Source organism: Tigriopus californicus, chromosome 12 (assembly GCF_007210705.1).
Source record: "Tigriopus californicus strain San Diego chromosome 12, Tcal_SD_v2.1, whole genome shotgun sequence".
Classification (NCBI taxonomy): domain Eukaryota; kingdom Metazoa; phylum Arthropoda; class Copepoda; order Harpacticoida; family Harpacticidae; genus Tigriopus; species Tigriopus californicus.
The window spans coordinates 14,824,770-14,851,909 of record NC_081451.1 but is presented as its reverse complement, the minus strand read 5'-3'; the positions used below and the strand labels follow the sequence as shown (position 1 = coordinate 14,851,909).

Below are 27,140 nucleotides of genomic sequence, written 5' to 3'. Positions count from 1 at the left end.
TCCGAACTCAACTAGGATGGTCCGTGATGGGACCCATGAAAGCAATGGGAGCCAAGGAGACCCGAGAAGAAGCCCATCTTTCCTGCCACTTTACGAAAACCTTGCCAAATAGAATTGTTCCAAGAGAGATCATCAAGGATATTGGAGTGAATGAGATGTTGGTCAATATAGCCGGCTTGGATTTCTTAAATCCCAAGCTTCCTGCCTCTCTGGTAGACATGGTGACGACTGAAACCCTTTTGTCTGATGATGTGCGCTTTATGGAAATTGTAGAAGAGGGAACAAGGTTTCAGGACGCCCAATACGAAGTGCCTCTCCCCTTCAAACAACGTCCCTTCATTATGACGGACAGTTGAGGAACAGCCAAGAAGCGGTTATGTCTTTGATCAAGAAACTGGCAAGGGAGAAAGAAGTGAAACGCGACTATTTTCAATTTATGGGGGATCTACTTTTTGCCTGTCTCCTTTTCCAGTTTATAATGTAGTGGGACAGGATAAGGGTGTTGGTGTGGTTCACGCCTGGCCCCTGCTGTTGCGCATCCATGAGCTTGTGTATCAATATTAGTGCTGGGGCGAGCTCAGACTCAAATCCAAGTCCGCTAGAGTCTTTCACTTGACTATTGAGAAATCAGCCAGACTCGAGTTTTTTTAGAAAGAACACAAGTTCGGCCTTGTCAATGAAAACCGATTAGTTTTGGTTTCAAAATTTAGCAATATGTTTCTTTTTGTTTAACTTGAGCCCAGGTAGAGACTCTGGTCCACTGCTGGACTTGAGTCTCTTGCGGAACTCAAGTCTAGACTTGGTGAGTCCAGCAAAAAGTCAAAGGGCTCGTCAAGTCTAACTTTTGCATGGCTCAGGAAGTTTACAAAAAGTCTCAAAATCATAGGGCTCTTTCGAGTTTGCCCGACTCATCCCAGCACTAATAATTATGCTCATGTACTCGTATTGTTCCGTTTGCTTGTCGGCCGTCAATAGCGAGAGGGTGTATGTGTTCCTCCTCCTTGCCCTCTTCCTCTCTGTCGGCCACTACGATACCAATACGAAACCGTCCTTGTGGTGCTTTCAAAATGGCTGCTGCGGGCCCGCTTTGTTGGTGTACCATCAGGGTGGGCAATTTTGAGAATTAGCGTGACTTTTGGACACCAAGTGGACAAAAGTGTCCAAAAGTGGACAAAAGGATCCAAAAGTGGACAAAAGTGGACAAAAGTGAACAAAAGTGGGCAGAATGTGTCCAAAATTAAGTACAATTGTGCAAAAGGGGATTGACAAGCAAACACTTTTAAACCCTAAATCATGTTATTTCTTTACCAAATCTAGATGTGAACCAGCAAATAGAATCAGTAATCAATAAAATCTAAGCTTTCTTCAAACACATAAATATGAAGTAACAACTAGCCTTTTCACTAACGTTTTTAATTTCCAAGATATACACTTAACGAAATTCGTTATCTTGATACAATACAGCTTCATAAAGTCAAAACAAATATCTTTAATATATTTTGAATGTTAATAAGTCAAAGCCACACTATAATCAGGGCATTTGGTGGCTGGGTAATTTTAACAAAGATTAAAAAAAATAATTTTAAAAAAGCTTAGGAGCTGAATATCAAATATCCAATAATACTTCTCATATTTGTAATATACATAACATATTTATAAGGAGTGCATGAATTACACTTTTATAATACATCTAAAAACTAAGATATATGTTTCTTTAAGAAACATTGGGAATCTCATTTCCTGACATCAAGCGCATCTTTAAAAGTTAAAAATATGCCTAACAATGTCTCAATTAACTTACTTATGGAAGAAAAACCATAAGGATAGGAAAATATGTCATAATTAGATGTTAGCAATTCCTAAGAAATTCAATTTTTAATATTGGTACTTTTTAACAAGAAATCCCAAATGACTGATGATTTTAAGTAAAACATTTTTGCAAAAAGTTAATAATGTTGAATAAATGAAGCCAGATAACCAGAATATAATGTTTAGCTATTTCAGTTTTTGAATCCTTTGCAACAGCTGCATTCTACTAGAGGGAGACTTTGTTCCCTGCTTGCTTTCTAATCTAACGTAAGAAAAAAAGAGTTAAGAACCTGTCTTTCAAATACCTTTTTTGGGTATGTTAGAGGTATATGGCAAAGGTTTTAAAGACTTATCTTGCTCTTGGAACCATCAATGAGCAATTTTTGAAGTAGAGGATAGGTTTCATACAGAATATCCTTTATATTTGTAGTTTTAAAGGTTCGTATTTTTGGACACTTTTGTCCACTTTTGTACACTTTTGTACACCCTTATTTTTGGACACTTTTGGACACTTTTGGACATGGGTGGACAAAAGTGTCCAAAAATGAAATGCCCACCCTGTGTACCATCGCTTCCTGACCTGTCAATGGCTGTTTGTTCAATCCTTCTTCCTCCTCCTTCCTTGCTGGCTTTCCTCCTCGCCTAAGTCGTGGTTCTTCTGCTTTCTCTCAGCCTCGTCATTTCTCGTCGATTACAATGGTTGCATTGCTACTTCAGAGGTGATTTCAAGTATTAAGAAAATGATTTCTTCAGTGTCTTCTAAAGAGTATTACAAGGGTAGCATAGTGTAGGCACACCCTACACTATTTTGAGAGTGCCGGGAACGGGGGTTAGTTTCAGTTTGCATCGTCTTTACGGCAATATTCCTCCGACCTTTGCCAAAAATCCGCTAGAAATTCCTGAGAAAAGGTCGAGCACGGAATTTCATCCTGCGCCAGAACTTGCGACTGCACACTGTTTAGCTCAACGGTTGCATAAAGACGTTAGTGAATCCCAAATGCAGAATCAAAAGCCCAAGGAAGTGCCGCTGAAATTCCCTGCTTTCAAAATTGATGTTTAGACCACAAATGTCTTGTTATAGTCAAAACTGCACGCACATTGTCAAACAGTAAGAATTTCACATCAACTTATTCAACCAACATTTCAATTTGTGTCTTTTATTCATACTCATGCTCATAATTTAAATGCAAATTAACTTGCCGATCAATCAACTATTTTGCATCCATTTTAGTAACAATATTCTTTTGTTTTTGTCAGGCGAGGAAGAACTGTAGTGACATCCCGGAAAAGCCAATCTGGAGAAGGAGCGGTTTCATCCATATCCGATCTGGCCGATCCATACTTTTCACTTGGAAGGGAAGAGAGCAGTATGATACGCACTGATCCTGTCCCCCGAAAGAGGGGCAGGATCAGGGCGTATCATGCTTACTCCTTCATTTGTTCGTTAGTACCTGCCTGCTGCTGTTGGTTACCAATGACTGGCTGCTCCCTCTCTCTTTGACTTTCTCTCTGTCCGAGGTTGGGAGAGAGGGTCAAGATCAGCGCGTGCGCACTACTCCTGTCCCGAAAGAGGGACAGGATCAGGGCGTATCATGCTTACTCCTTCACTTGTTCGTTAGTACCTGCCTGCTGCTGTTGGGTACCAATGACTGGATGCTCCCTCTCTCTTTGACTTTCTCTCTGTCCGAGGGTTTTTTTTTGTAGCGGGACAGAATAGGGGTAATGGTTTGGTTCACGCCTGCCCCTTGCTGCTGCGCATCATCGCGATCATCTTTCTTCCTCGCTCTTTTGGAACACCAATAGTGTGTAGTTCCTAGTGATGGGGCGAGTCCGTTAAAAGTCGGACTCATACGAGTCCGTTGATTTGATGAAGAATTGAGCCCCCTGCTGGACTTGAGTCTATTAGTAGAGTCAGTTCAAGCAAAAAGATTCGTCTTGCGAAATCTTAAGAAAAAGAATCAATATTTTTGATTGACAAGTCCGGACTCGATTTCGGCCAATTTCTCTAAAATCGAGTAAAAGTCTCGAGTGCTTTCGGGCTCGAGTCCGGACTTGCCCCAACAATAGCACCCAACAATCGTAGTTCCCTACTCTCTCTCTCTTTCTCTTTATTTCTTTCTCTCTTTCTCTGGAAGCTTGTTTCGTAGAGATTTAGACCGGGGTATGTCGCTCAGGATCCTCTCCATAAGAATGCTATTGTTATGAGGTTACCATGGGGTCAATGAACTATGATGTTTGGAAGAGCCTGTAAGAGTTGGATGACCAATGACGCTTCATCCCCTTTCATCAGTCACATAAACCTTTTGAACAGACTGGTTGGGCAAATACTTCGGCTATTCTTCAATCATGGAATCGTTCATAGTCCTTGCTCAAACTGAGCCTAGTGTTGGTTTTGTGGATTCATTTTTGCACAAATTGCCCCGTGATTCTCGGTTTTCTCAAAGTCGAATTATTCCAATATATTCAGCGAATGCTCTAACTTCAAACCAAGACCAACTGACTTTTGTGATACCAAAACAAAACGGTGGCAACACAATTCATTTGGCCAATATTTTAGTGGAGGTAGTATATTGCAACCAATGACTTTTATTCCTGCATCATGAATGGTTTTGTTGCTTTTGGCAGGCTTGAATTAAGGTCACAACTGCCTCTGGATATCCCCCCAACAACTTCGAAACTGGTGGACCTGGAATTGTAGCTAACATTTTTCCCAGGTAAAGTTTATGGTTCTCACCCCTATGGATTCAATTATTCATTTTTATAATAATCCTTTTCTTTTACAGCAAGTTCAAGGAGGTCAGGTTGATTGTAAATGGAACCCTTTTGAATCCTCAGTGCGACAATTGTCAGTTTGTCTCTTACTTGTCTTCAACATTGTCTTACGGTAACGACGCTAAAATGAGCCAAAAGTGCATGGAGGGCAATTACCAGGATGATCTCTCTGGCGGTGTGCAATCAAATGATGTGGGTAATCTATAATTTCACTTTTTCTTCTGTTTATAACCTTTTCGAAAACCATTTCAGATAAATAACGCAGGCTTCATGGAAAGACGTCAGCGATTTTTAACTAAATCGATTCCTCAAACATATAAAGCATATCCCTCAATTTTTATGGGCCAACTATAAACCGGTATTTTTTTCAATGAGGAAGGCATGCTACCTGATGGCTGTGATGTTACAATCATTTTTACCCAGACAAGTATTTCCGTCCCACATAGGAAATGTGTGTTTATGTGTGATTTAATGCTTTTTTTGTACTTAGCTAATGAATTTCGAGACTTTAACGAGATGGATGATATCGTGGTGCCATTGGTCTCACTCAAGCTGCACGTAAAAATATCTGCCCTCATGGTAAGCATATTTTATATTTGGGTGTGGGCAAAAAGAAGGCAGTTCTTACTTCAACTTTTTTTCACTTGTCCGTTCTTTTCAGCCCGAATTAGTGAATAAACTGGAAGATAATTACCTTCATTCCAGATTTTATGAATGGATGTTACGTTTGGTGTGCGGATATAAGGTATGGGTTTATAATTTGTCAACTCAAAGCTAAAGCTGGTCAATCAATCTTCGAGTGTTCAAAGTGTTAAAAGGAATTCAATCTTCATCTTTTGTGTTGCTTTTCAGTACCAGTCTCGAGAGCAATTTTGACTACCTAATTCCAACAGTCTTAGATGGTATGATACGGTTAGAGGTTGAATTCTCAGCTCCACTCGGTAAGTTGATTTTACGGTACACACAAACGTACGTACGTGCACATCCCTTCCAACAGCCATCGCTTCTAATCCACCTGGTCTCTCTCTCTCTCATTTTCTCTCCAGGTGTAGAGCTAGTTATGCTCACCATTGGTAAGCATTTGATAATGTGGGAATCATACTATCTTCTACAAGTTTCTCCAATTTCATTTTTATAGGTCAACACCCCAGCCTCATCGAGATTGGACGTGATCGATCCATTTCGTTGTCTTATCCCGTTTAAGAAGAAAACAACAACGACAATTGACAAACGGGAATTTAGTAAAAACACATGATTTTACATGATGTTCGTGGTTTTTATTTAATCAATGTAAAACAATCAGCAGTAGACCGACTAAGTACGTAAAGGTAAAATAATATTTGATGTTCAGTTGGTAAAATAAAACTTCGAAACATTAAATCCGGCGGTAGGTTTAAGTCCGTTGCCAAATCAATCATTATGTAATGGGCTCCACGAATCAATGGAAATCGCAAGTTCAAGGTTGCAAAGCAATAGGTTAGGAAATTAGAATCTCCGTTGGGCGCAAAGTTTGAACTAATCATTTTCATGACTGATCTAGAGCCTCGATGGTTAAAAATGATGATATTAGACATGTTGCGGAGAATTGTGGTGTGATGTCTCGCTGTTGAATAGAAATTTTGCACTAAAAGGGAAGATTGGGAGTTATCGTCATTTGACTACTCTTTGGCATAATAGTCTTTTTCTGGGTTACCTACGACAATGACTGAAATGTTGTAATGGTGTGATCCCATTTCGAATAATGCCTTGAATTCTAATGCAGAGTACAATACATTTTTATCTTCGTGCTAAATTAGTTTTCAAGTTTGTACCTTTTCTTTCCATGGCATCATTTCCAAAATCGTCTAAGATCAAAAGCTTTTGACTGGATTTTTCTGCGTATGGGTCCAAATCTTCTGGCCTCACAACCCGCTGAAATGGATCACACCAACTGGTATTGTGCCCAAAATAACGATGTGTCGCAAGAGTAATCTTTTTACATCATGACGTTCAATGGAAGGGAAGGCTTGAACCAAAAGCGATGTAAATTCGAAGTCGTGAGCAGATGGGCCACAATGAATAGCTCGAGAAAAAGAACCTCGAAATACTTCATCGCGATGCTGAAGCATATCCAACACAAGTTTGCTCTAGGAGGAAAAGGAATATCGTCGCATCAATTAATACAAATTTCATCCTTTTATGGATTATTGTTACCTTTCCACTCATTGACGGTCCGCAAAAAAAGTTCAAGCATCAAGCGGATATTTTTTTCTCCACCAACAATATTTAGGATGCTTTACCTTATGTATATTCTGGCTGGCAGGTTGATTTTCCCAAAATTAGGACTAACGCGAATTTGCTGGGGGGCACTTCCGGAATTAATTTGAATCTGACGGTCAACCATTATTCTTCACCACCTGACAAGTAGGACTCCCACTGGAAAGATAATATTTAGTAAATGTTGCAAGATGTATTCAATCTCACTTAATTCTTAGGTCGTTTTTTTCTTTTTTCAAAACAAAAATAGTTATCATCATCAGAAGCGTCAGTGTCGCTATCGGCGTTCCAATAATTTTGTGTTGAAGCACTAAGTTCGATTGGGAAAGACTACTGTCTTGTTGCCTGGGTGGATAATTGGATCCTCTGTTTGAGAAGATTCTTCAACTAACGGCTCCTTCTCCACAACTTCTTTAGCCCAAGAAATATCTTGGTTACTGTTTTTTTGATCTTCAATCTTCCTTGACACTTCGTTTGAGCCTCCTCGACCTTCTTCAAGTGAAAGTATTCGGCACAAGATATCAGCATTTTGGCTTCCATTATACCCGAAAGAAAACCCAATGGAGTAATTTGGCAAATGTACTCTCAATGCCCTTAAAAATTGAATTTTATCCAAAAGTGAGGCGTCTTTCAGTGCTGAAAATGAAATCAAATATTAATTCAAGATGAATCAGTATGAAAGTACCATAAGTATGTCTACCGTTTAGGCTTGATGGATTATTCAAACGTTCATGAAAATGCATGGCTTTGTTGGATTTTTACAAACAATTGGAAGTGGCGTTTTTATCCTGGTATTTTCCCGACAGCCACTAAATGAAGCACATCCAGGATCACATTGATTTGCTCGCTAGTGGCTGATCTTAGTACGGAGTTGAAGGAACTCGACGTCTGCTTTGAGGAGGTCAGTAAATTTGTCAAAAATTGGCGGTTGGCTTTAAGCATTCGCTTAATTCTTTTATCTTCTTCAGTTCTTTGAATCATGTGGCCAGCTTGTGGAAACCAATGCCAAGGCAAATAGAACATTCTGAGTCTTCACCTAGCCAAAACGGCCAAACAGCCCGGCATTTTAAAAGCAAAGGACTTGACTCGACCCGTGGACTAATCCTGTAAAGCTACAAAGGATGGTACGGGCCTTGCTAAGTAAGGGCCCATTTCCCAGGGTGCCAAGGATATGCTCTAAGTTGAAGAAGAGGAAATGCGGCAACAGAACACCTCCTTCTCGAGCGTCACCTTATTGAGAGAAGTCTCTGTTCCTTTGGCCAAAGAGACTGGGTCCGAGGGGGGTCTAAAAGCTGGTGGATCCTCTATGTAGTAAATTGACGAGAAATCTTGTCGAAGTGGCTGAACCTTAACGTCTATGTAGTAAAAGTTGCTCGGCAAAAGAGAGGACCAAAGAGTGGCCAAACTAAACGGTGGAAGCCCCTCTTCCCTTCCAAGTGAAAAGTTTGGATCGGCCAAATTGGATATGGATGAAACCGCTCCTTCTCCAGATGGGCTTTGCCGGGATGTCACTACAGTTCTTCCTCGCCTGATGAAACGCCAAATCCCACCGAACACAAGCATCACCAAAGCGGCAATCAGACAAAACAAGCCGCCCGCTCCTACCCACAAGTCGAATTTGCCTCCTGGATCTACGGAATGACAAGCAACTGTCCAACAAGGAACGTTACTGAAATGGATGAAAATAGTTTATTGATCGGCAAGTTAATCTGTATTTAAATTATGAGTCTGAATAAAAGACAAAAATTTAAATGTTGCTTGAATAAGTTGAGGTGAAATTCTTACCGTTTGACAACGTACGTGCAGTTTCGACTATAACATATTTTTTTTTTTTTTTTTTTTGGTTTGGTTTTTCACGGGCTTTTCTAACCGCTACAGGGAATGTAATCCCCAGTACTATTAAAATGAAAAGTATAAATTCGTCTATTTATTACCTTTCAATTTTTATATGATATTTGGTCTACCAACGAATTTGAGTTGGCAGACCGAGCTAATCCTTGAATGTAGGGTTGATCTGGAATGCTATCTAAAAATTTGTCCAAGTCTGACTTGAATGATGCTACCGTATCAACAAGGCCTACGTATTCCTTACGGATATTAGAGGGAAGCAAATTTAAACAATGAAGGAGCCCGAGAAAGAAGAGATGTGGACTTCATTGTTCGAACTAGCCTGGATTCTCGAAGACTTGAAGGTGCTCTCAAAACGCACATTAAGCCTCTACGGTCACTAGAATTGACTGTATCAGATGGTCAATGTCGTATTTGGAGATGTATCTCCTCCAGTCTTGGCCATTAGAACGCTTCACAGGACGGCAGAACTTCAAATTGTTTAGAGGAAGCGAAGACAAAAATTTGTACACAATTTCATGTCGATGATTATCTTGACAGTTATGGAAATCCGAGCCAACTTATCCACACTTGCAAGGAGATCGGTGGAGTACTTGAAGGCAGCAATTTCAACCTTCGAAACTGGAAGTCGAACAACACAGAAGTTGTAAGATTATTGAATGGTTCGACCCACGGGATAGTTCATTTTGATGGAAAAAAGAACGCCCTCATTGTTTGTCACCTTTAGACAAATCGACGAGCTTGCAACTTCACATGTCTTGTGACGTTCGCAATTGTTGCCCACACCCAAATCGAAACACAAGCCACCGTCCAATTAGAGTGTTCAAAGAACATAGTTTCAGCCAAAAAAGGAAAAAGCTGCTAACGATCCCAAAACTTGAGCTTCTGGCAGTGATCCTTGGAGCAAAATTGGCAAACCACCTCAAATCTGTACTAACTCTCTTAGTTTATGTTCTAATACATTTCAAATGGCACAGTCACACCAAACCAAACCGAAATTAACGGGCGGAGTAAAAGTGACGCAAGGTCATTCTTCGCGATATTTTTATGTTATCCTTGGCGGTGTCGGTGGTGGTGGTGGTGGTGGAGGTGGATGTTCCAGTCGTGTTTGGAACACGCTCAAGGGAGGAAGGGCAAGAATTTGGTCTTGCTCTTTCCATCCTCTATCTTGAGCCTCAGTGTGCTCGGACTTATGATTGTCTCTTGGTCGAAGAAAACCAATCATTGCCGTGATCTGACGGTCAGTTCCAGTCACTCAAGGGATCGATCTTAGCTCGACACCGGTGTTTAATTTAAGAGAAAGACACTAATGTTGGGGTGCATATTTGTTATGTTTACATTTATACATTAATCTGTGAACATGAGTGGTGGGTCATAAATCATCTGTATTGTTTCCTTGAGCCTTCCAAAAAGTCATCTTCTTGAGCAAACTTGAACAAGACAATAAAAAAAGGCTGAAATCGGGTTTTTGAGAGAGTTTTCACTCTAGGGGATCTGTTCTCTATTTGTCCCATAGTTCACCCACACAAATGCCATAAAAGACCCCTTATCAGCACATTTAAAGAGCCATATTTTGAACAATTTATTTTCGAAACTCTGAAGTCGGCCAGAAATGAAAAAATAAATAAAATAAAAATGACCACTCAACACTTCACGGCGTGGTATAAAGATAAATGGTTTACCCTGCAGCTCTATTAATCAAAGCAGGTTTCAATTTCGGCTCCGTTGCCGTTCACTGTAGCATCGGCGACGAGGAAAACAGAGAGTGAAGAGGAAGAGAAACTCAGGCTCTTGTCTTCGCTAATCACGCCGCAAAATGAGGCGAAATTATCCTGTTGACCTCTTTCCTCGGGGTCATTCAAGTCTTTCGTCACAGGAGTAACTGAGACAGCATCCACGCAATTTCCTGCTTGTGTCGGTGCTTGTAACTCGAATCCTGCTTTTTTAACGGTCACCGTTCCAGTTACCTCAGCCCCAAACTGTAATGACATGATTAAATTTGAAACAAACGACATAAAGAATGGATAGTAGTAAAAGTGATAAGCAAATGCAAATTCATTTGTCTTTGTTTGCCCACAGTTACAAAATAGTTTGGAAATGTACTTAAGATCTATGTATCATGCATGTTTGAAACAAAAACCATTGTCTTGAGTACGACGTTACTTTTTGAATTGCAATATAGCGAAATAATATCTGAATTCATTCCTTTCAAAAGGGGTTCCCAATTATAAGAGCTCGTCAAAGAAGCCGCTAAAAAAAGTCAACCCAATTTGGTTCAAAGACCTACGAAGATTTAACACCAAAGCCTTCAGAATTTATCAATTTCATCATGGGCCAATTCACCATTTCAATTTTCGGCATCGTCCAAGTGAGGCATCTATGAAAGCTATGTGTGCAAGTAATATCTTAGAAATGAGAATAGATTACCTGAAAAACGTATCTGCATACATAAAGTCTCCCTCCATTCATTGTGTTGTTCGGATATCCTCCATCGTTAAAACCAGGGGTTTGGAAATTAAAGCATCCACTGAGATTCGAAATTTCAGTGTTGAATTCTTGACTCATTTCTCCGTTGCATTCTGGCATCGTTCCAGAAGACTCGTCGTCCATTTCTAAATGTTGATTGCCTCGATCGACTGAGACGGAAAAGTGTCAAAGAAGTCAAAAGAAAATGAGTTAATTTGAATTCCTGCTTCCATGCAAACGAAATTGTAGCCTTCATTCTTCTTTTGCTTTTTCCGACACTTTCCACTTTTTATAGACATCAATTGAAAAATGCACAATACGCATAAATATTTCACAAACTCGAAAACTTGAGCTCATTATAAAAAAAATGGAATTTGCCAAATCCGTTTGCTGGAAACCCCAGTTACAAATTTGGCCTCTCTCATGGTTATATTGCTTTTGAAAAGTCGGTGTTTCCTCCTTCATGCAAGGGTTATTAAGAACAACTCTTTTTCAAGTCGGACATTTTGGACAAAGTTGCGATCATAGCTGCAGTAAGAAATTATAATGACCTTAAGAGCACAACTGACAATGGCTCAGTTTCATAATTTGTTGACAATAATCTGGAGCATGTTTTACGCAGCCCATTTTACAAGCTTGCCCACTTTCTGAGTTTGATTGGTCTTTTATTGGGACAATCTAATATGTGTATTCTGAAATTGAATTTTCCTTTGCCCAGACCCATTCGGGTGGGAAAGCCGTTGGAAGTCCAAATCAATTGTTATAGTCTTTTCAACTGCAGAGTTTTGCAACTATCCCTTTCACTAGTCAGTTTTAGCAAACGAAGTTACTCCTCATTGATGCCATGGACCTTTTTGTTCAAAGAAATTTCAAAAAAGTTCAAAGCCAGTCTTTTGTTGGAGGCAAACACCGTCCACCGTTAAGATTCAATCTAGTAGGTTGCGTATGTGTTAATTGAATACCTGTTTGGCCAAACCGTATAACAAAAGAACAAAAACCGTGGTCAGAAAAGACCAGAATTGCTAAGAATACACACTCCATTACTTTTCACACTTTTTTGATGGCAATCCACTTACGTCTGTAGGTGCCAATGTGCGGGAAGATGGCGTAGGAATTGACCATTTGTCCATGAATAAAAAACACCAATGAGACCATGAGGCATGTTGCTACAATCATAATGTTGGCTCTGAAATGCAAGTGTTTACGTAAATGCATAACTGATTCCTCACACCCAAAAAACAGTTGTGTATGATTCCTCCAAGTTTTAGTTAGGACCTCATATGACCCACCCAACAGCGGCGCACATCAAATATCCTCAACTGATTTTGTCCAAAAACTTTTTGTAGGTCCTCAAGACACATCAGAACTCGGCCAGCATGAAAGGTAGACACCCAAACAAGTTGGCCTTTTGACCTTCCAAGCAAGGCCTACAGCTTGCCTGAACCGTTTTCTTCCTGACAAAAAGCCTGTGGTTTCAACACTCCGTTATTTTGCCGCCGGATTCAAATTTAAGCAAACGTTCCAATTGCTACAGGAGTGTGATCCAATATCTATACATTATATTTAAAAAACATGGTTCTCTTGAAACAAAAAAAAATATTGAAATTAGAAAATGCAGTACTCCGGCCTCAGAACTTCGTTTCTTGTGCCGCCATTTTCAAAACGAGTGTCTGCAAGAATCCTAACAGGCAATCCAAATTTGCGTCACAAATGCTGTAATGCAACAAAGTACTTGGAAATATTCTAAAATTATCATGATTTCTTATAACTGTGCTTATGCCATTGCGTTGCAATCAAAATCCGGACTTGGGTTTCGGCATGGTGGACACTTTTAGCTCCTCAAAGGCTATGGCCTTAAAGGTGCAGGCCGGTCCCATGATGATTTGAACATTCTTGCATTAGCTGAAGGGCTCCATGTCCTCACTTCCCGAGCGAGTATTGCTCCATGGACCATAGACCCGCCTCTTATTGGACAACAATGTGTTCAAAGGGTTTGCCTGGGTATTGCATCGCTTTTGAAACCCCATAAGAAGAATCACTTTGAGGAATCATATCCCCAAGCATTGAAGTAAACGCAAGACTGATAAGGGTCACATCTAAGGCATAGGCCAGGCACAAAATTTTGGGAGAAAAATATCATCCAATAAAATAAACATCCATTGGAACCCCCTTGCTCTTGCAATAGTTCTCATTGGAGACTTTGAGGCTACGTTGACTCAAATGCAATCAATCGTCTTTGACGGCGGGGCGTACAGTTACCACTAGTTTTCCACTTCTTTTGGACATTGTTTCAGAGCCTTTCTTCCAAATGGCAAACCTTTGTCTGGCGATTTACTGTTTATGTGGGCTTGAGAGGTTCATGGCGTTTTGCAATGTCATTGATTTAAGAATCTTTTTTCCCATCAATGACGATTAGCAAAAAAGGCAAGCATAGCAGTGTTCGGGCAAAATTAAAAATAAATGAAAACTCAAATGAAGCAGAAACTAACTGGAATTATTCAAAATTGGGTTTTAGAACCTGAGAGATGTTGAACAGCTTCAATGGGATGGTAGCTAGCGGGTCGACTTGTGAATCTGTACTGAATAGTCACTTCAGGCAATACGCTAACTAATAAGCCAGCCATATTCGTGCACATGTGTTCTCTCTCGCTTTTGCTCTTACAGAAAACGAACAGGTTTGCCAGACAATAGCAAAAGCGACGGCCAGCAAAAAACCAGACGGACTCAAGTCACTTTTAACCAATGATGCCAGAGAACAAGTCCGACTCCTAAATCAAATGAAATCCATCACATCCCTAAGATTTGATGCTGTCATCCAATATAAAGCCAAACATCGCCTTTGCCCGAGGACGTTCAAATGAGAGGCCCTTTCAAGAATCATGTCACAGCATTACAATTTCATCAAAACTGGCTTCCACGATGCCAGATTCCCAACCATGGAACTTGAAAAAAAGACCCTTCCCAGGACCGCCCAACCGGTGTACATACCAAACTGATATTAGCCATAATCCAATTGTTTCTTCACTTTCGATCTGGTCAAAAAGGTTTCAAATCAAGTGGGGCCACGGAAAAGTTGGTTAATTCAAGACACCAGAGTCTCCGTCAGCTCCTTGATTAAGGAGAGAACCTGAAATGGAGCCCTATAAACAAAAACAAATGTGCCTAGGTTTCCATTTACGATTTTTGAGCAATAGGCAGTGACAAACCTCAATCACCTGATACAAGACTCATCTAAATTTCGCAACCTTTAGCATCGAAGGTTTGAAATCTATTTACGTAATGAAGTCAAACAATTGAATTGATTACTTTTTTGAGCTAATGAGGAACTTATTAGTTTGTTGGTAAGTTACTGGCACATTTAGCAAGTTCCAAGTTAAATGGATTTCGTTTTAAGTAACACAAACCGTCCAACCGCCAGGGGCTTGCAGTGTGATGTAAACGGTTTCTTAGTAGAGTGGGATTATCAGACCTATGTAAGATAAAATAGTTTAAAAGTAGCATTGGGATTGAACGTACAAACATCATGGGGGATACTGGATCAAACGTGAGGCAATGCAATTTGAATAATTAATTGGCATATGTCGAGTTTAGGAACATAAGAATGAAGTACCAGCTAGTTGGTAAGCGAGTAAGTACGGATATGAACGATTTGTGTAGACATAGAGAAACTGAAGAAAAATATTTTCCGTGTTATGTTGTAAGTGAGTAAAGTTCACAAAATCTTCAGTAGTCAATCATAAAAAGCACGTGACACAACCATTTGAGAGCGCATGCTTTCAAGCCCTCACAAATTCTGACGAGTTTGTACTTGGTACTCGCTCTTTACTCTTCATTCTGATACTCGTTCGTTGCTAAAGTTGTTCAAGAACAACCAACATCTTTTTGAAAGGTGCGAATGCTCCTGCATATATATTATCACCACCATGTATTGAACTTGCTTTCTCTGGGTGTCGTGGCTTGGTAACTTAAAATCAGACCACAGGACTAATGAGTTATATAAATTTTGACATGTGGTGCGCGTCAGTTCGAAACCCTTGAACACATTTTAACACGATTCTTAGGCTCATATCATGCCAGGTTTAAATAAAGAAGCGAATTCTATTTACGTAATAGAATTAACAATGTCCTTGGTGGATAGCTCATTTTTCTCACTTATGTCTTGTTCCATTTGAGCTCCCTTAGACGTCTTCAAGTGGGCGTCATCAACTCACAAATCGGTCACCATCTACCGTTCAAAGGGCTGGTGTCTATAAAATAGCTTGTTTAATATTACCAGTTTGGCATTCCATTCCATGTGGTGTGATGAAGGAATGATTAAGCTTACATAGGCTTTAATTTGAATAAACATGAGACCATTAGCTAGATATTGTCTTGAATGTATGTTCTGACTCAGAAAATGAGAGTCCTCGGGAGAAGCTGTCTTGGATAGATGGGAGAGCAGATGTCTGGCATTTTTTGGCTTCTTTCGTCATTGAACGCCTGGCCAAATAGAACCCGGCACATTTTGTATATCAGACCTTGGCTCTTAGCATTCGGGATCATTGCATTGTCGGAGAAATGCCACTATTGCGGCAGTTGCTTGGTGAATTCTTCTCTCTTCCGTCATGACTGTACTTTCTCCTGTTGACTGGGACACACTGAACGTGGTTGGTGCTGTTTGCTTGTCAATTTGAGAACGTTTTTGTTGGTTTCCACATAGTTCTAGACCTTCACTTGTGCTTCGGAATATGCTATTTTATTTGTCGGAATGGCCCTTGCTCTGCTGTGGTTTCCCATAATAAGGTGGTTGCTCCGAAGTCGCGGGAAAGTCAAAGCCAAAGTGTGCATGTCAGGAGTTTGAGAACGTCAAAGTCGACATCACTTCGAACATATTGCAATTTGACAAATTTGGCAAAGTCAAAGTCACGCATGATGCTTGGAAATGTCTGTAAGAGTTGGATGAACAATGAAACTATCTCCATTGCATAAGTTAGAAAAATCAAATGGCGAAATATAATGACTTCGACTGCAATGGAATAGTTCTAGTTCCTGCTCAAACTGAGCCGGTGGTAGGGTCTGCAGATTCCTTTTTTCTGCACAAATTGACCGTTTTCTTTCGGTTTTTATGAAAGCCAAATTATGCCCATATATTCAGCAAATGCTTTAACTCCAAGCAAAGACAAACTGATCGCAACAACATTCATTTGGCCAATATTATGGCGGTGGTAATATGTTGGAACCAATAACCTTTTGCCGTACATTATCTATGATGTGTTTTTATTGGCTAGAATTAAGCAGACAACAGCCTGTTGAAATTTGCTCAATAACTTCGAAATTTTGGGACTTGGAAGCATAGGTATCATTCTTCCCACGTGAAATGAATAGTTTTTACTACTGATGGGGATCAAACAAAAAAAATCACCGGAGGTTGCAAGTAGGGCTACCAATTTAAATGTTCAATGGCATACAGCATTACTAGAGGGAAAATCGAAAACCCACTAGTTAATCATAAAAAGTAACCCAGATTTTTCCCCCGATCAAACCAGGGTCACCACCTTTTTGGTCAAGCCTAATATTGTACGATACATTGGAAACGGCCCAAGCTTTGACTTTCCTAGCTTTCTGGCGATCCTGATTTTGGAAATTTGTTTAATCCCATCATTAATTTTTACTCCTATTGATTCAACCAATCATCATTTCTGTCCTTTCTTCGCCTTTCCCTAGTTTGCATGTTTAAAGAAGTCAGACGTTCATGGAACCCTTCTTAATCCTTTTCTTGTCTTTTGTCAACATTGTCTTTCTATAACGACATTAAGATGAGCCAAAAGTGCATGGAGGGCTATTACCAGCAAGATCAATGTGGAGTTGCTTAATCAAGCAATGTGAGTATCATATGGTACGCTTTTTGCGACAGCAGTGTGATACTCACTCTTCTTCTTTTCGTCGTTCCGAGCTGCCTGCTGCTGTTGCTAGCCACCAATGATAGGGTGTTCCTTCTCTCTTTTCCGTTCTTTCCTTTCCACTTTCCCATGCACCGGGACAGAATCAGTGCTGTTTCTTGCTTCCTCGCTCTTTTGGAAGAGGAGGACGAAAAGAGTGGTTTTTTTTTGTTTTACTTGAGCGCAGTGAAAGACTCAAGTCCTCTACTGGAGTCTATTGCGGAACTCAATTCCAGACTTGGTGAGTCCAGCCAAATGTCAAAGGGCTCATCAAGTCTGACTTTCGGTGGGCTCACGTCTCAAAACCATAGGGCTCATACAAGTTTGTCCGACTCATCCCAACTATCGTGTCATACTTTATGCCCCCTTGCTCTCTTTGTTCTTATGTCCAATTGTGCTCATGCGTGCTTGCTTTCTCTGCTAATATATTCAGTATGAAACCGAGCTTCGTCCTGCGTACACACTATTTTGTGGCAGCAATGGGATGTGTCACGCATGGAGGCAGCTGGCTTGGCAAAGAAGTGCTGTCCCTTCGTTTTCTCTTCTTTACAGAGCTTCCCATAATCTTCTTGCGTCATGAATGGATTGCAAACGGTAGGGCGCCACTTTTGGTCTGCCCGTGTCTTTTTCCTGATGTCAGGTCTGTTGCATAATGACCAGGCACCAAGCTGTAGTAGCAGTTTCCGTCGGGCTTATCTTTGGATTTATCCTTGCGTGCTAAAGAACTGGAGTTTGCGGCCGCCACAGATGCAGGCGCGCTAGAACCAGCTTTCAGCTGTTCCACGGCCTTAGTAAGAGCCGAAATCTGTGATTCGAGTGAAGATGTAGTTGAGGGTGAAGCTGAGGCTGCGGCAATGCTGTGTGATCCTTCCCTCTTTTGCAATTCAAAGGTTTCAACCCTCTGGAGGATGCGAATCTTTTCCTCCATTGTAGTGGCGCCTGAGAGAGTGACCTCCTGCTAGATGTGGTCCTGCAGGCCGAGAAGAAGTTGTCCATGAAAAACTGGACTGCCCTGTGTACCCTGTCTTTCAGACTTTGCATGTAATCCTGAGTGGAGGCCAAGGCGTCACGAGGGGCCGTGTAGTCTTCTATATTTCTCACAAATTTGCGCATGGTCAACCTGATCCGATTCTGATACTGGGAGGCTGGTATGATGTCTATCTACCCTTCAGGCAATCGGTTCTTGCTTATGATAGTCAGGAGGCGACATGTCCGCAAGTCCAGATAGAAATCTTTGACGTTGTCGCACACTGTGATCAAGGTGTTCTTGGCAACGTATCCGCCAACAGATATTGAAGCATAAAATGATCCCCGTTGGTTCAAAGTGGATCCGTCAACCGTGGTAATTCGGTTCCTGATAGGGGGACCAACCGGCAATGGAAAACCTGTCTTGGAATAGAGAGCAATCCTCATCACGGATATCTCCACCCCGGTATCAGGAACAGCCATAATTGAGACATATTTCCCGCTCCTCGTACGTATATCAACCAGAAGTTTGGAAGATGATTTCCCTGTGGAACATAGGCGGGTTGTTTTATCAGCCTTGATGCCGGCAGATGATTTCAAGGGGCTGCGACAGAGAGAGGTATAATGACCTTTTTGGTCACATGAATAGCAGGTCGTCTCCAAAGCAGGGCATTTGGTTCTTGGATGACGTGGACTGCCGCAAGCGTAGCACAATTTGCCTGCTTGATCTTTATCTTCCCTTTTCTTTTCAGATGACGAAGCAGACTTGGATCCCAATTTCCCGTATTTGCGGTCCAAATAACTTGATTTTCTGGCCGCTTGAACAGATAGATTGCCAAAAGAAGATGATTCCAAACCCATTTGTTTAGCTCCTCTACAAGCCGTTTCCAAGGAGAGGATGGTTTGTCTGGCTGCTTCAAAGGTCTGAGGATATTCCTCCAGGAGTTTGGCCCTGTCCCGCTTGCTGCATATGGCTTGGACTAGAATTCCAATATGTAGTTGGTCCTCCGTAGTGTTGGCCGTGTCCGCATACTCTCCCAATTCCTTGATCTCATTGCAGATGCTCGAGTAATCTTGGCCTTCCTTTTGACAAACAGACAGGAAATCATTCATATCCACGTGCCAATTTTGGAGACTGCGGAGATGTTGAATAATGGCCTGAATGACCTCCTCCGCCAATCGGCCATTGAGTGCTCGACAATGTGGAAAAAAACAGGTGAGCAACACTGCCAAATTACCGAGATTTGGAAAGATTGGGGACAAAGGGAGAGCGACATCAGGGAAGCGTAATTTTCCCATGTCGGTTTCCATTTTAGAAAAGCCCGGAGATTGATGTCTTCACTTAGGAATTGAGGAAGGTTGACCACGAGATTCGGAAGTCCACGGTTTGGAGGGATATCAGAGGGGTTGTTACCGTTAGTATTTATGGGCATAGCGGGTGTCGTTTCTTGGGCCATTTCGTAGTCCTTCCTGAATCCGATGACCTTGGTTTGGAATAGAAGAAAGTGACTCTCGTGATCTCCCAGATCGCGTTCGTCTGAGTCCTTCTCGTCAGCCACGCGGTCTGTCATGACTTGTTTGTTTGCCTTAGAATATTTATCCAGGGCCTCCTCCCACTTCTTTAAGACAAGCTCCAACTGGGGAGGGTCGTCACCTTTCTTGTAGAGGTGCAGGATCCTCGTTGCCTTCGATTTATGTCGAGTTATTGTACCCTTGAGCGCCCAGCGGGAACGGATCAGTTGATCGATCTCCTCATGGGGTTCGGATATCTCTAACTACATGCCAGTATTGAAATCAGAATGCGATGACAGGTGACAATGGTGACCGCGCCATTAGCAAGGACTTTCCCCGCCCATTGTCTTATCTACCTAAGGCTGTTCAGGGGATCGAACAGATCAAGAACTCTGAACAATCGTCTCCAAACCTGGTCTGGCCTAAAAAACAAGAGTGGATAGATTTGCTACCAGAACAAGCAACAGATGAAGGTGTGTTCCAATCTGTGGAGTCCAAACTTCACGCGATCTACTCTAAAGTGATTGACGATTCCGTTGAACTTCGTCCCATGAGGGGCCTTATTGTGGGTGAGCCGATGTGTAATCAGCTCCAAGGAGGGATATCAGCCCTTTGTAATTCACGCCGCCCAACAAATCCCTTATTCTCTTTGGGATAAGGTTGAGGAATAGCTTAAATATATGGAGAATCGCGGCACTATTGAGCGTGTGGAGGACGAACCATCAAAATGGTGTCATCCCGTGGTCATTGCACCAAAACCCAACGGCAAGATCCGGTTTTGAGTCTACCTGACCACATTAAACAGGGAGGTCATTCGTTCGTCCCACCCAACAAAACCCCCCGCAGGAGGTAATCTCCGGATTTAACCAGGATGACGCCTACTTTGCCAAACTTGACCTCGTTAAGGGCTATTGGCAAATGCCCCTCCATGAAGAGTCACAGCCTCTAACGACCTTCATCACACTGCGTGCTCCGATGGGATTTATACCCACAGGGAACTCCTACTCCTACAGAGGCGACATAACTATGGATGGCTTACCTGTAAATAAGGTCATTGACGACATGGGCCTTGAACGTCCCACTTTTCGTCAGCTTGTCTCTAATGTGTGCGACACTTTAGAACGGTGTGATAAACATAACTTGATGGTTAACAAGGAGAAGTCAAAGTTATGAACGTCTTCAATCATTTTCATGGGCTACGTAATTGCCCAGAACTCAATCCAGGTGGACCATTGGAAGCTATCAGCCATAGCCAACTTCCCAGTGCCAATCAAGATCACGGACCTCCGATCCTTAGTTCCTCCGTTTAGTGAACCAGTTGGGAGGCTTTTGCTCTTACGGTTCCAGTGTGGCAGATCAGCTTTGCGATCTATTGAAAAAAAGAACAATTTCAACTGGCCTGTAAGATCATTCTTTGGCTTTTGAAGCCACTAAAAAGGCCTTGGTTTCAACCCCAGTTCTGGCCATGTTTAACCAACGGGCCGAGACCACGCTTCTAACCGACGCATTGAAGTTGAACGGACTCGAATTTACCCTTCTCCAGAAACGACTCGGCACGAATAATTGGCAACTTATCCAATGCGGTGGCCAATTCCTCCAGGACACAGAATCTCGTTCTGCTATCGTCGAACTGGAGGCACTGGCAATCTGGTCGGCTGTCACCAAATGCAAGATGTTTTTATCCGGTTTACCTCACTTCACAGTTCTCACAGATCAAAAATCACTCGTCCCTTTATTCAACAACTTCTTGGTCAATTCCAATGACAATCCCCGTGTCCAGAATTATCGGACCAAACTCCTCATGTACTTGTTCACAGTGGGTTGGAAACGGGGAAAAGATCACTGCATTCCGAATGCTTTATCCCGCGCTCCTGTGTCCAATCCGGATGATTCAGACGTCTGCGACCTCGCCATGGGGAGGATCGTTGCGGATTCGGTCCGGAACGTGTCAGGGGATTTGTTCCTCGCCAATTTAAGTGCTTTGGCGTGAAAAGACGAGGCCTAACAGTCCCTTCGCCAAGCTGCCTTATCCAAGTTTGCCGGCAAATCGACCAACAAGCTGCCCCCATACGGTCGCCTCTTCTCCAAAATAAGAGACGTGTCCATTGACGGCGACCTAGTGCTGCGTGGCTTTTGAATAGTGATCCCCCCTAGTGCGAGCAAGGACGTACTCCGTTGCCTTCACTCCTCACACCAGGGCGTCGAAAAAACTAAACGGCGTGCACGTCAAACTGTATTTTGGCCAGGTTTTTCAAATGACATTGCCACCACTGTAGAAGCCTGTGCCCAATGCCAATACCACTGTCCAAGCACCGTTCCGGAACCATTAGTTCAGGCATGGAACGGTTCAGGACACCATATCGTCACGTTTGTTCGAAAAAGTGACCAGTGACTTATTTATGTACGGCTCTCACCATCATTTGGTATATGTGGATCGTTATTCGGGTTGCCCACTCATGACCCAATTTTCCACTAATCCTTCGTCCTCCCATCTCATCAGGGAATTCAGAATTTTCTTTTCTTTGATGGGCGCACCGAACATCCTAGGGAGTGACGACGGACCCCAATATTGTTCCGCCCTCCTCCTCAATTTCCTACGCAAGTGGGGAGTACAGTGGATCCCGTCTTTGCCTCACAACCCCCCCAAAGTAATGGCCATGCAGAGGTGACCATTAAAGTCCTCAAACATCTTGTAGCCAAAAACAATGGTCCGATCGAGAGCAATGCGTTCCACGCCGGACTTTTAGAGATTCGCAACAGCCCCCATGAGGGCGGCCTATCACCATCTCAGAGAGTGTTTGGTCGCCCTCTTCCCTCCCCAGGTCCCAAGCCACTGGAGTTCATTTGACCCTCGTTTGCACCAAACGGCGAATGAGGCTGATCAACGCCGCTTGGAATCCGCAAAGGAGCGGAAAACATATTACAACCGGTCAACCAAACCTCGCCGGACAATACCCGTGGGATCATTCGTCCTCGTCCAGGATCCAATTTCCAAGAAATGGACTACCACGGCCCAAGTCTTTGGGACTCCAAATCGACTACGATACCATCTACAACTCCCATCAGGCCGTGTATTATGTCGAAACGCACAATTCTTATATGTGGTCAAACCAGAAGACCCCATCGACATCCATGCCAAAGAAAACACCATTCGAAGGAGTACTAGAACCTCCCGAGCCCCTGACCAATATCAATCTTAGATCAAATCAATTATCTTTATATACTTTTATCCTGTTTTGCTCCCAAAAGAAAGGAGCATGGTATGATGTCTATCTACCCTTCAGGCAATCGGTTCTTGCTAATGATCAACCTTCAATACTAGCAAGGCACTTTTCCCCTTTTCTTATGTTGGTCTGGACCCTTTTCATGAGACGGAATAAAGAGTGTGTTACCTGGAACAAAGTCTCTTAAATTCTCATATTAGGTATATTTCAAGAAACATCTACCAATGTGATAGATGTTTTTTAGGTCATTGCTTGAAGGAGTGGAAAATTCTGACACGTTCACTGACCGAGACGGGGGCGCGAATTCTTTGATGATTGCGTTTTTGAAGGCCTCCCATGACAGTAGGTTTGCGGCCTAACATTGAAAAAAGTCGCCAGTAGTTCCAGGTACTTGGCAGAGGATCGCTTGCTGGAACAAAACACCATCAGTCCATCTGGCCGCACCCTTAATGTGTTCACATCGGTTAATCCATTTGCAAACTTCCCAAATCTCGGTCCGAGTCTCGGACTCTGATTTGTACTCAGTGTCTTTCGAATGGCCTGAGTATTTGGGGAATAGATACTTCTGTCTTCACAATGGGACCAGATTCTTTTGCGGCTGTAGCTATGGCGAGTGTCTGAGAGTTGTCAATTCGAGAGGAAGAAAAAGAATGTGAGTCAGAGTCTGACTCCTCAGCAACAGTTTTTAACAGTTGGTGTTGCTCACAATCACAGGCCTCACGATCTAGCTGCTGTAATGAGTTGGGATGAATGCTTGGGATGAGTTGGTCAAACTCGTATGAGCTAAATGGTTTTGGGACTTTTTGTCCTAACGAATGTCAGGGGGCCCTGTGTATTGAATGCCAGCATTGCTCCAACAAATTTCGCAAATTTTTCTCGATCCTTTCTTTTTTCGTTAAAGGCCTCATTTGCGAATACAGACTTGTCAAGACATTGAAATTGTAGGTTCATGCGAAAAATCCCATTTTTTGTCCCAAATTACATAAAAACAGTACTAACCAAAGTCAAAATGGGACCGAATATGTCATGGGGCCCTGTGTACTGAATGTGGGCATTGATACAACAAATTTCGTAAATTTAACTTAAACCTCTCGATTTACGTTAGAGGCCTCATCTGCGAATACAGACTTGTCAAGACATTGAACTTGCTGGTTTCATCAAAAAATGCCAATTTTTGTCACAAATTACATGGTAACAATACTAAACAAAGTCAAAATGGGATCATATGTCATGGTGCCCTGTGTATTGAATGCCAGCATTGCTCCAGCAAATTTTGCAAATTTTTCTCACCCTCTGTTTTAAGGGTTTAGGCCTCAATTGCGAATACACACTTGTCAAGACATTGAAAATACTGGTTTCATCGGAAACTCACAATTTTGGTAACAAATAACATAGGCACAATACTAACCAAAGTCAAAATGGGATCATATGCCATGGGGCCCTGTGAACTGAATGCCAGCATTGCTCCAGCAAATTTCGCAAATTTTTCTCGATTCATTCTCTTTTCGTTAGGGACCTCATTTGTGAATACAGACTTGTCAAAAGATTGAAATTATTGGTTCATTCAAAAAATCCCATTTTTTGTCTCAAATTACATAGAAACAGTACCAACCAAAGTGAAAATGGGATCATATGTCATAGAGCCCTGTGTATTGAATGCCAGCATTGCTCCGGCAAATTTTGCAAATTTTTCTCGACCCATTCGTATTTCGTTAGAGGCCTCATCTGCGAATACAGAATTGTCAAGACATTGAAAATACTGGTTCCGTCGAAAAATGCCAATTTATGTCCCAAATTACATAGAAACAATGCTAACCAAAGTCAAAATGGGACCAAATATGTCATGGGGTCCTGTGTAATGAATGTGGGCATTGATCAAACCAATTTCGTAAATTTAACCCCAACCTCTCGATTTACGTTAGAGGCCTCATCTGCGAATACAGACTTGTCAAGACATTGAAATTACTGATTTCATCAAAAAATGCCAATTTTTGTCTCAAATTATATGGTAACAGTACTAACCAAAGTCAAAATGGGATCATATGTCATGGGGCCTTGTGTATTGAATGCGAGCATTGATCGAGCAAATTTTGCAAATTTTTCTCAACCTCTGTTTTAAGGGTATAGGCCTTGATTGCGAATAAAGACTTGTCAAGACATTGAAAATACTGGTTTCATCGGAAAATCACAATTTTGGTAACAAATTACATAGAAACAGTACTAACCAAAGGGAAAAGGGGGTCATATGTCAAGGAGCCCTGTGTATTGAATGCCAGCATTGCTCCAGCAAATTTTGCAAATTTTTCTCGACCCATCTTTTTTCGTTAAAGGCCTCATCGGCGAATACAGACATGTCACGACATTAAAATTATAGGTTCATTCTAAAATTCCCATTTTTTGTCCCAAATTACATAGTAACAGTACTAACCAAAGTGAAAAGGGGATCATATGACAAGGAGCCCTGTGAATTGAATGCCAGCATTGCTCCAGCAAATTTCGTAAATTTAACTCAAGCCTCTCAATTTATGTTAGGCGCCTCATCTGCGAATACAGACTAGTCAAAAGATTGAAATTGCTGGTTCCATCAAAAATGCCAATTTTTGTCACAAATTACATGGAAACAATACTAACCAAAGTCAAAATGGGACCAAATATGTCATGGGGCCCTGTATCTTGAATGCGAGCATTGCTCCAGCAAATTTTGCAAATTTTTCTCGATTCATTCTTTTTTCGTTAGAGGCCCCATGTGCGAATACAGACTTGTCAAAAGATTGAAATTATTGGTTCATTCAGAAAATCCCATTTTTTGTCACAAATTACATAGAAACAGTACCAACCAAAGTGACAAAAGGATCAAATGTCATGGAGCCATGTGTATTGAATGCCAGCATTGCTCCGGCAAGTTTTGCAAATTTTGTCTCGACCCATTCGTATTTCGTTAGAGGCCTCATCTGCAAATAGAGACTTGTCAAGACATTGAAAATACTGGTTCCGTCGAAAAATGCCAATTTATGTCCCAAATTACATAGAAACAATACTACCCAATGTCAAAATGGGACCAAATATGTCATGGGGTCCTGTGTAATGAATGTGGGATTGATCAAACAAATTTCGTAAATTTAACTCAAACCTCTCGATTTACGTTAAAAGGCCTCATCTGCGAATTTAGACTAGTCAAGACATTGAAATTATTGGTTCCATCGAAAAATGCCAATTTATGTCCCAAATTACATAGAAAAAATGCTAACCGAAGTCAAAATGGGATCATATGTCATGGGGCCCTCTGTATTGAATGCCAGCATTGATCCAACAAAGTTCGCAAATTTTTCTCGCCTCTTTCTTTCTTCGTTAGATGCCTCATCTGCGTATACAGACTGGTCAAAAAATTGAAATTATTGGATCATTCGAAAAATCCCGTTTCTAGAACAAATAACATAGGCAAAATACTATGCAAAGTCAAAATGGGACCTTTGTCTTTGGGGCCTGTGTTCTGAATGCGAGCATTGATCAAGCGAATTTTGCAAATTTTTCTCGACCCATTCTTATCTCGTTAGAGGCCTCATCTGCGAGTACAGACTTGTCAAGACATTGAAATTACTGGTTTCATCAAAAAATGCCAATCTTTGTCACAAATCACATGGTAACAATACTAACCAATGTCAAAATGGGATCATATGTCATGGGGCCCTGTGTATTGAATGCGAGCGTTGATCAAGCAAATTTTGCAAATTTTTCTCACCCTCTGTTTTAAGGTTAGAGGCCGCATCGGCGAATACACACTTGTCAAGACATTGAAATTACTGGTTTCATCGAAAAATGCCAATTTTTGTCACAAATTACATGGAAATAATACAAAACAACATCAAAATGGGATCTTATGTCATGGGGCCCTGTGTATTGAATGCCTGCATTGCTCCAGCAAATTTCGCAAATTTTTTCCGATTCATTCTTTTTTCGTTAGAAGCCTCATCTGCGAATACGGACTAGTCAAAAGATTGAAAATACTGGTTCCATCGAAAAATGCCAATTTATGTCCCAAATTACATAGAAACAATGCTAAGCAAAGTCAAAATGGGACCAAATATGTCATAGGGTCTTGTGTACTGAATGTTGGCATTGATCCAACCAATTTCGTAAATTTAACCACAACCTCTCGATTTACGTTAGAGGCCTCATCTGCGAGTACAGACTTGTCAAGACATTGAAATTACTGGTTTCATCAAAAAATGCCAATCTTTGTCACAAATTACATGGTAACAATACTAACCAAAGTCAAAATGGGATCATATGTCATGGGGCCCTGTGTATTGAATGCGAGCGTTGATCAAGCCAATTTTGCAAATTTTTCTCACCCTCTGTTTTAAGGTTA

General features: G+C 41.5%; 2 protein-coding genes and 1 long non-coding RNA gene across 6 annotated transcripts; 1 reads left to right on the top strand and 2 right to left on the bottom strand.

Annotated features, from left to right (window-relative positions):
- Window positions 1–5,279: 5,279 nt before the first annotated feature.
- Window positions 5,280–6,198, top strand: LOC131892140 (uncharacterized). The gene is made up of 2 exons (XR_009374525.1): window positions 5,280–5,326; window positions 5,434–6,198. It is a non-coding gene; the product is annotated as an uncharacterized LOC131892140 (long non-coding RNA).
- LOC131892139 (uncharacterized) lies at window positions 5,829–7,125 on the bottom strand. Of its 3 annotated transcripts, none has more exons than XM_059241910.1 (5): window positions 6,775–7,123; window positions 6,561–6,707; window positions 6,393–6,492; window positions 6,275–6,334; window positions 5,829–6,205 (listed from the first exon to the last, which is right to left on the bottom strand). In XM_059241910.1, the coding sequence occupies exons 1-5, from the start codon at window positions 6,784–6,786 to the stop codon at window positions 5,859–5,861; spliced, it is 666 nt and encodes a 221-aa protein (XP_059097893.1). In that variant the 5' UTR covers window positions 6,787–7,123; the 3' UTR covers window positions 5,829–5,858. The 3 variants fall into 3 exon arrangements, with proteins under 3 accessions (XP_059097893.1, XP_059097894.1, XP_059097896.1); XM_059241913.1 differs by having other exon boundaries at window positions 5,853–6,205; window positions 6,279–6,334; window positions 6,775–7,125; XM_059241911.1 differs by lacking the exon at window positions 6,275–6,334 and having other exon boundaries at window positions 6,775–7,125.
- Window positions 7,126–9,965: 2,840 nt separating this feature from the next.
- On the bottom strand, window positions 9,966–13,786 carry LOC131891770 (uncharacterized). 2 transcript variants are annotated; one of them, XM_059241430.1, is made up of 4 exons: window positions 13,641–13,786; window positions 12,228–12,337; window positions 11,113–11,321; window positions 9,970–10,664 (listed from the first exon to the last, which is right to left on the bottom strand). In XM_059241430.1, the coding sequence occupies exons 2-4, from the start codon at window positions 12,325–12,327 to the stop codon at window positions 10,380–10,382; spliced, it is 594 nt and encodes a 197-aa protein (XP_059097413.1). In that variant the 5' UTR covers window positions 12,328–12,337; window positions 13,641–13,786; the 3' UTR covers window positions 9,970–10,379. The 2 variants fall into 2 exon arrangements, with proteins under 2 accessions (XP_059097412.1, XP_059097413.1); XM_059241429.1 differs by lacking the exon at window positions 13,641–13,786 and having other exon boundaries at window positions 9,966–10,664; window positions 12,228–12,716.
- Between the last annotated feature and the right edge of the window lie 13,354 nt (window positions 13,787–27,140).

What these genes read in the sequence shown, in the direction of transcription:
- LOC131891770 (XM_059241429.1), bottom strand. Translation starts at nt 12,366, where the DNA reads ATGCATTTACGTAAACACTTGCATTTCAGAGCCAACATTATGATTGTA. An exon ending in GCACATTGGCACCTACAGAC is followed by an intron (nt 11,322 to 12,227) that starts GTAAGTGGATTG and finishes TTTCCGTCTCAG; the next exon opens with TCGATCGAGGCAATCAACAT. An exon ending in TATGCAGATACGTTTTTCAG is followed by an intron (nt 10,665 to 11,112) that starts GTAATCTATTCT and finishes ATGTCATTACAG; the next exon opens with TTTGGGGCTGAGGTAACTGG.
- LOC131892139 (XM_059241910.1), bottom strand. An exon ending in CTTCCATTGAACGTCATGAT is followed by an intron (nt 6,493 to 6,560) that starts GTAAAAAGATTA and finishes GATCCATTTCAG; the next exon opens with CGGGTTGTGAGGCCAGAAGA. An exon ending in CATTTCAGTCATTGTCGTAG is followed by an intron (nt 6,206 to 6,274) that starts GTAACCCAGAAA and finishes CTTCCCTTTTAG; the next exon opens with TGCAAAATTTCTATTCAACA.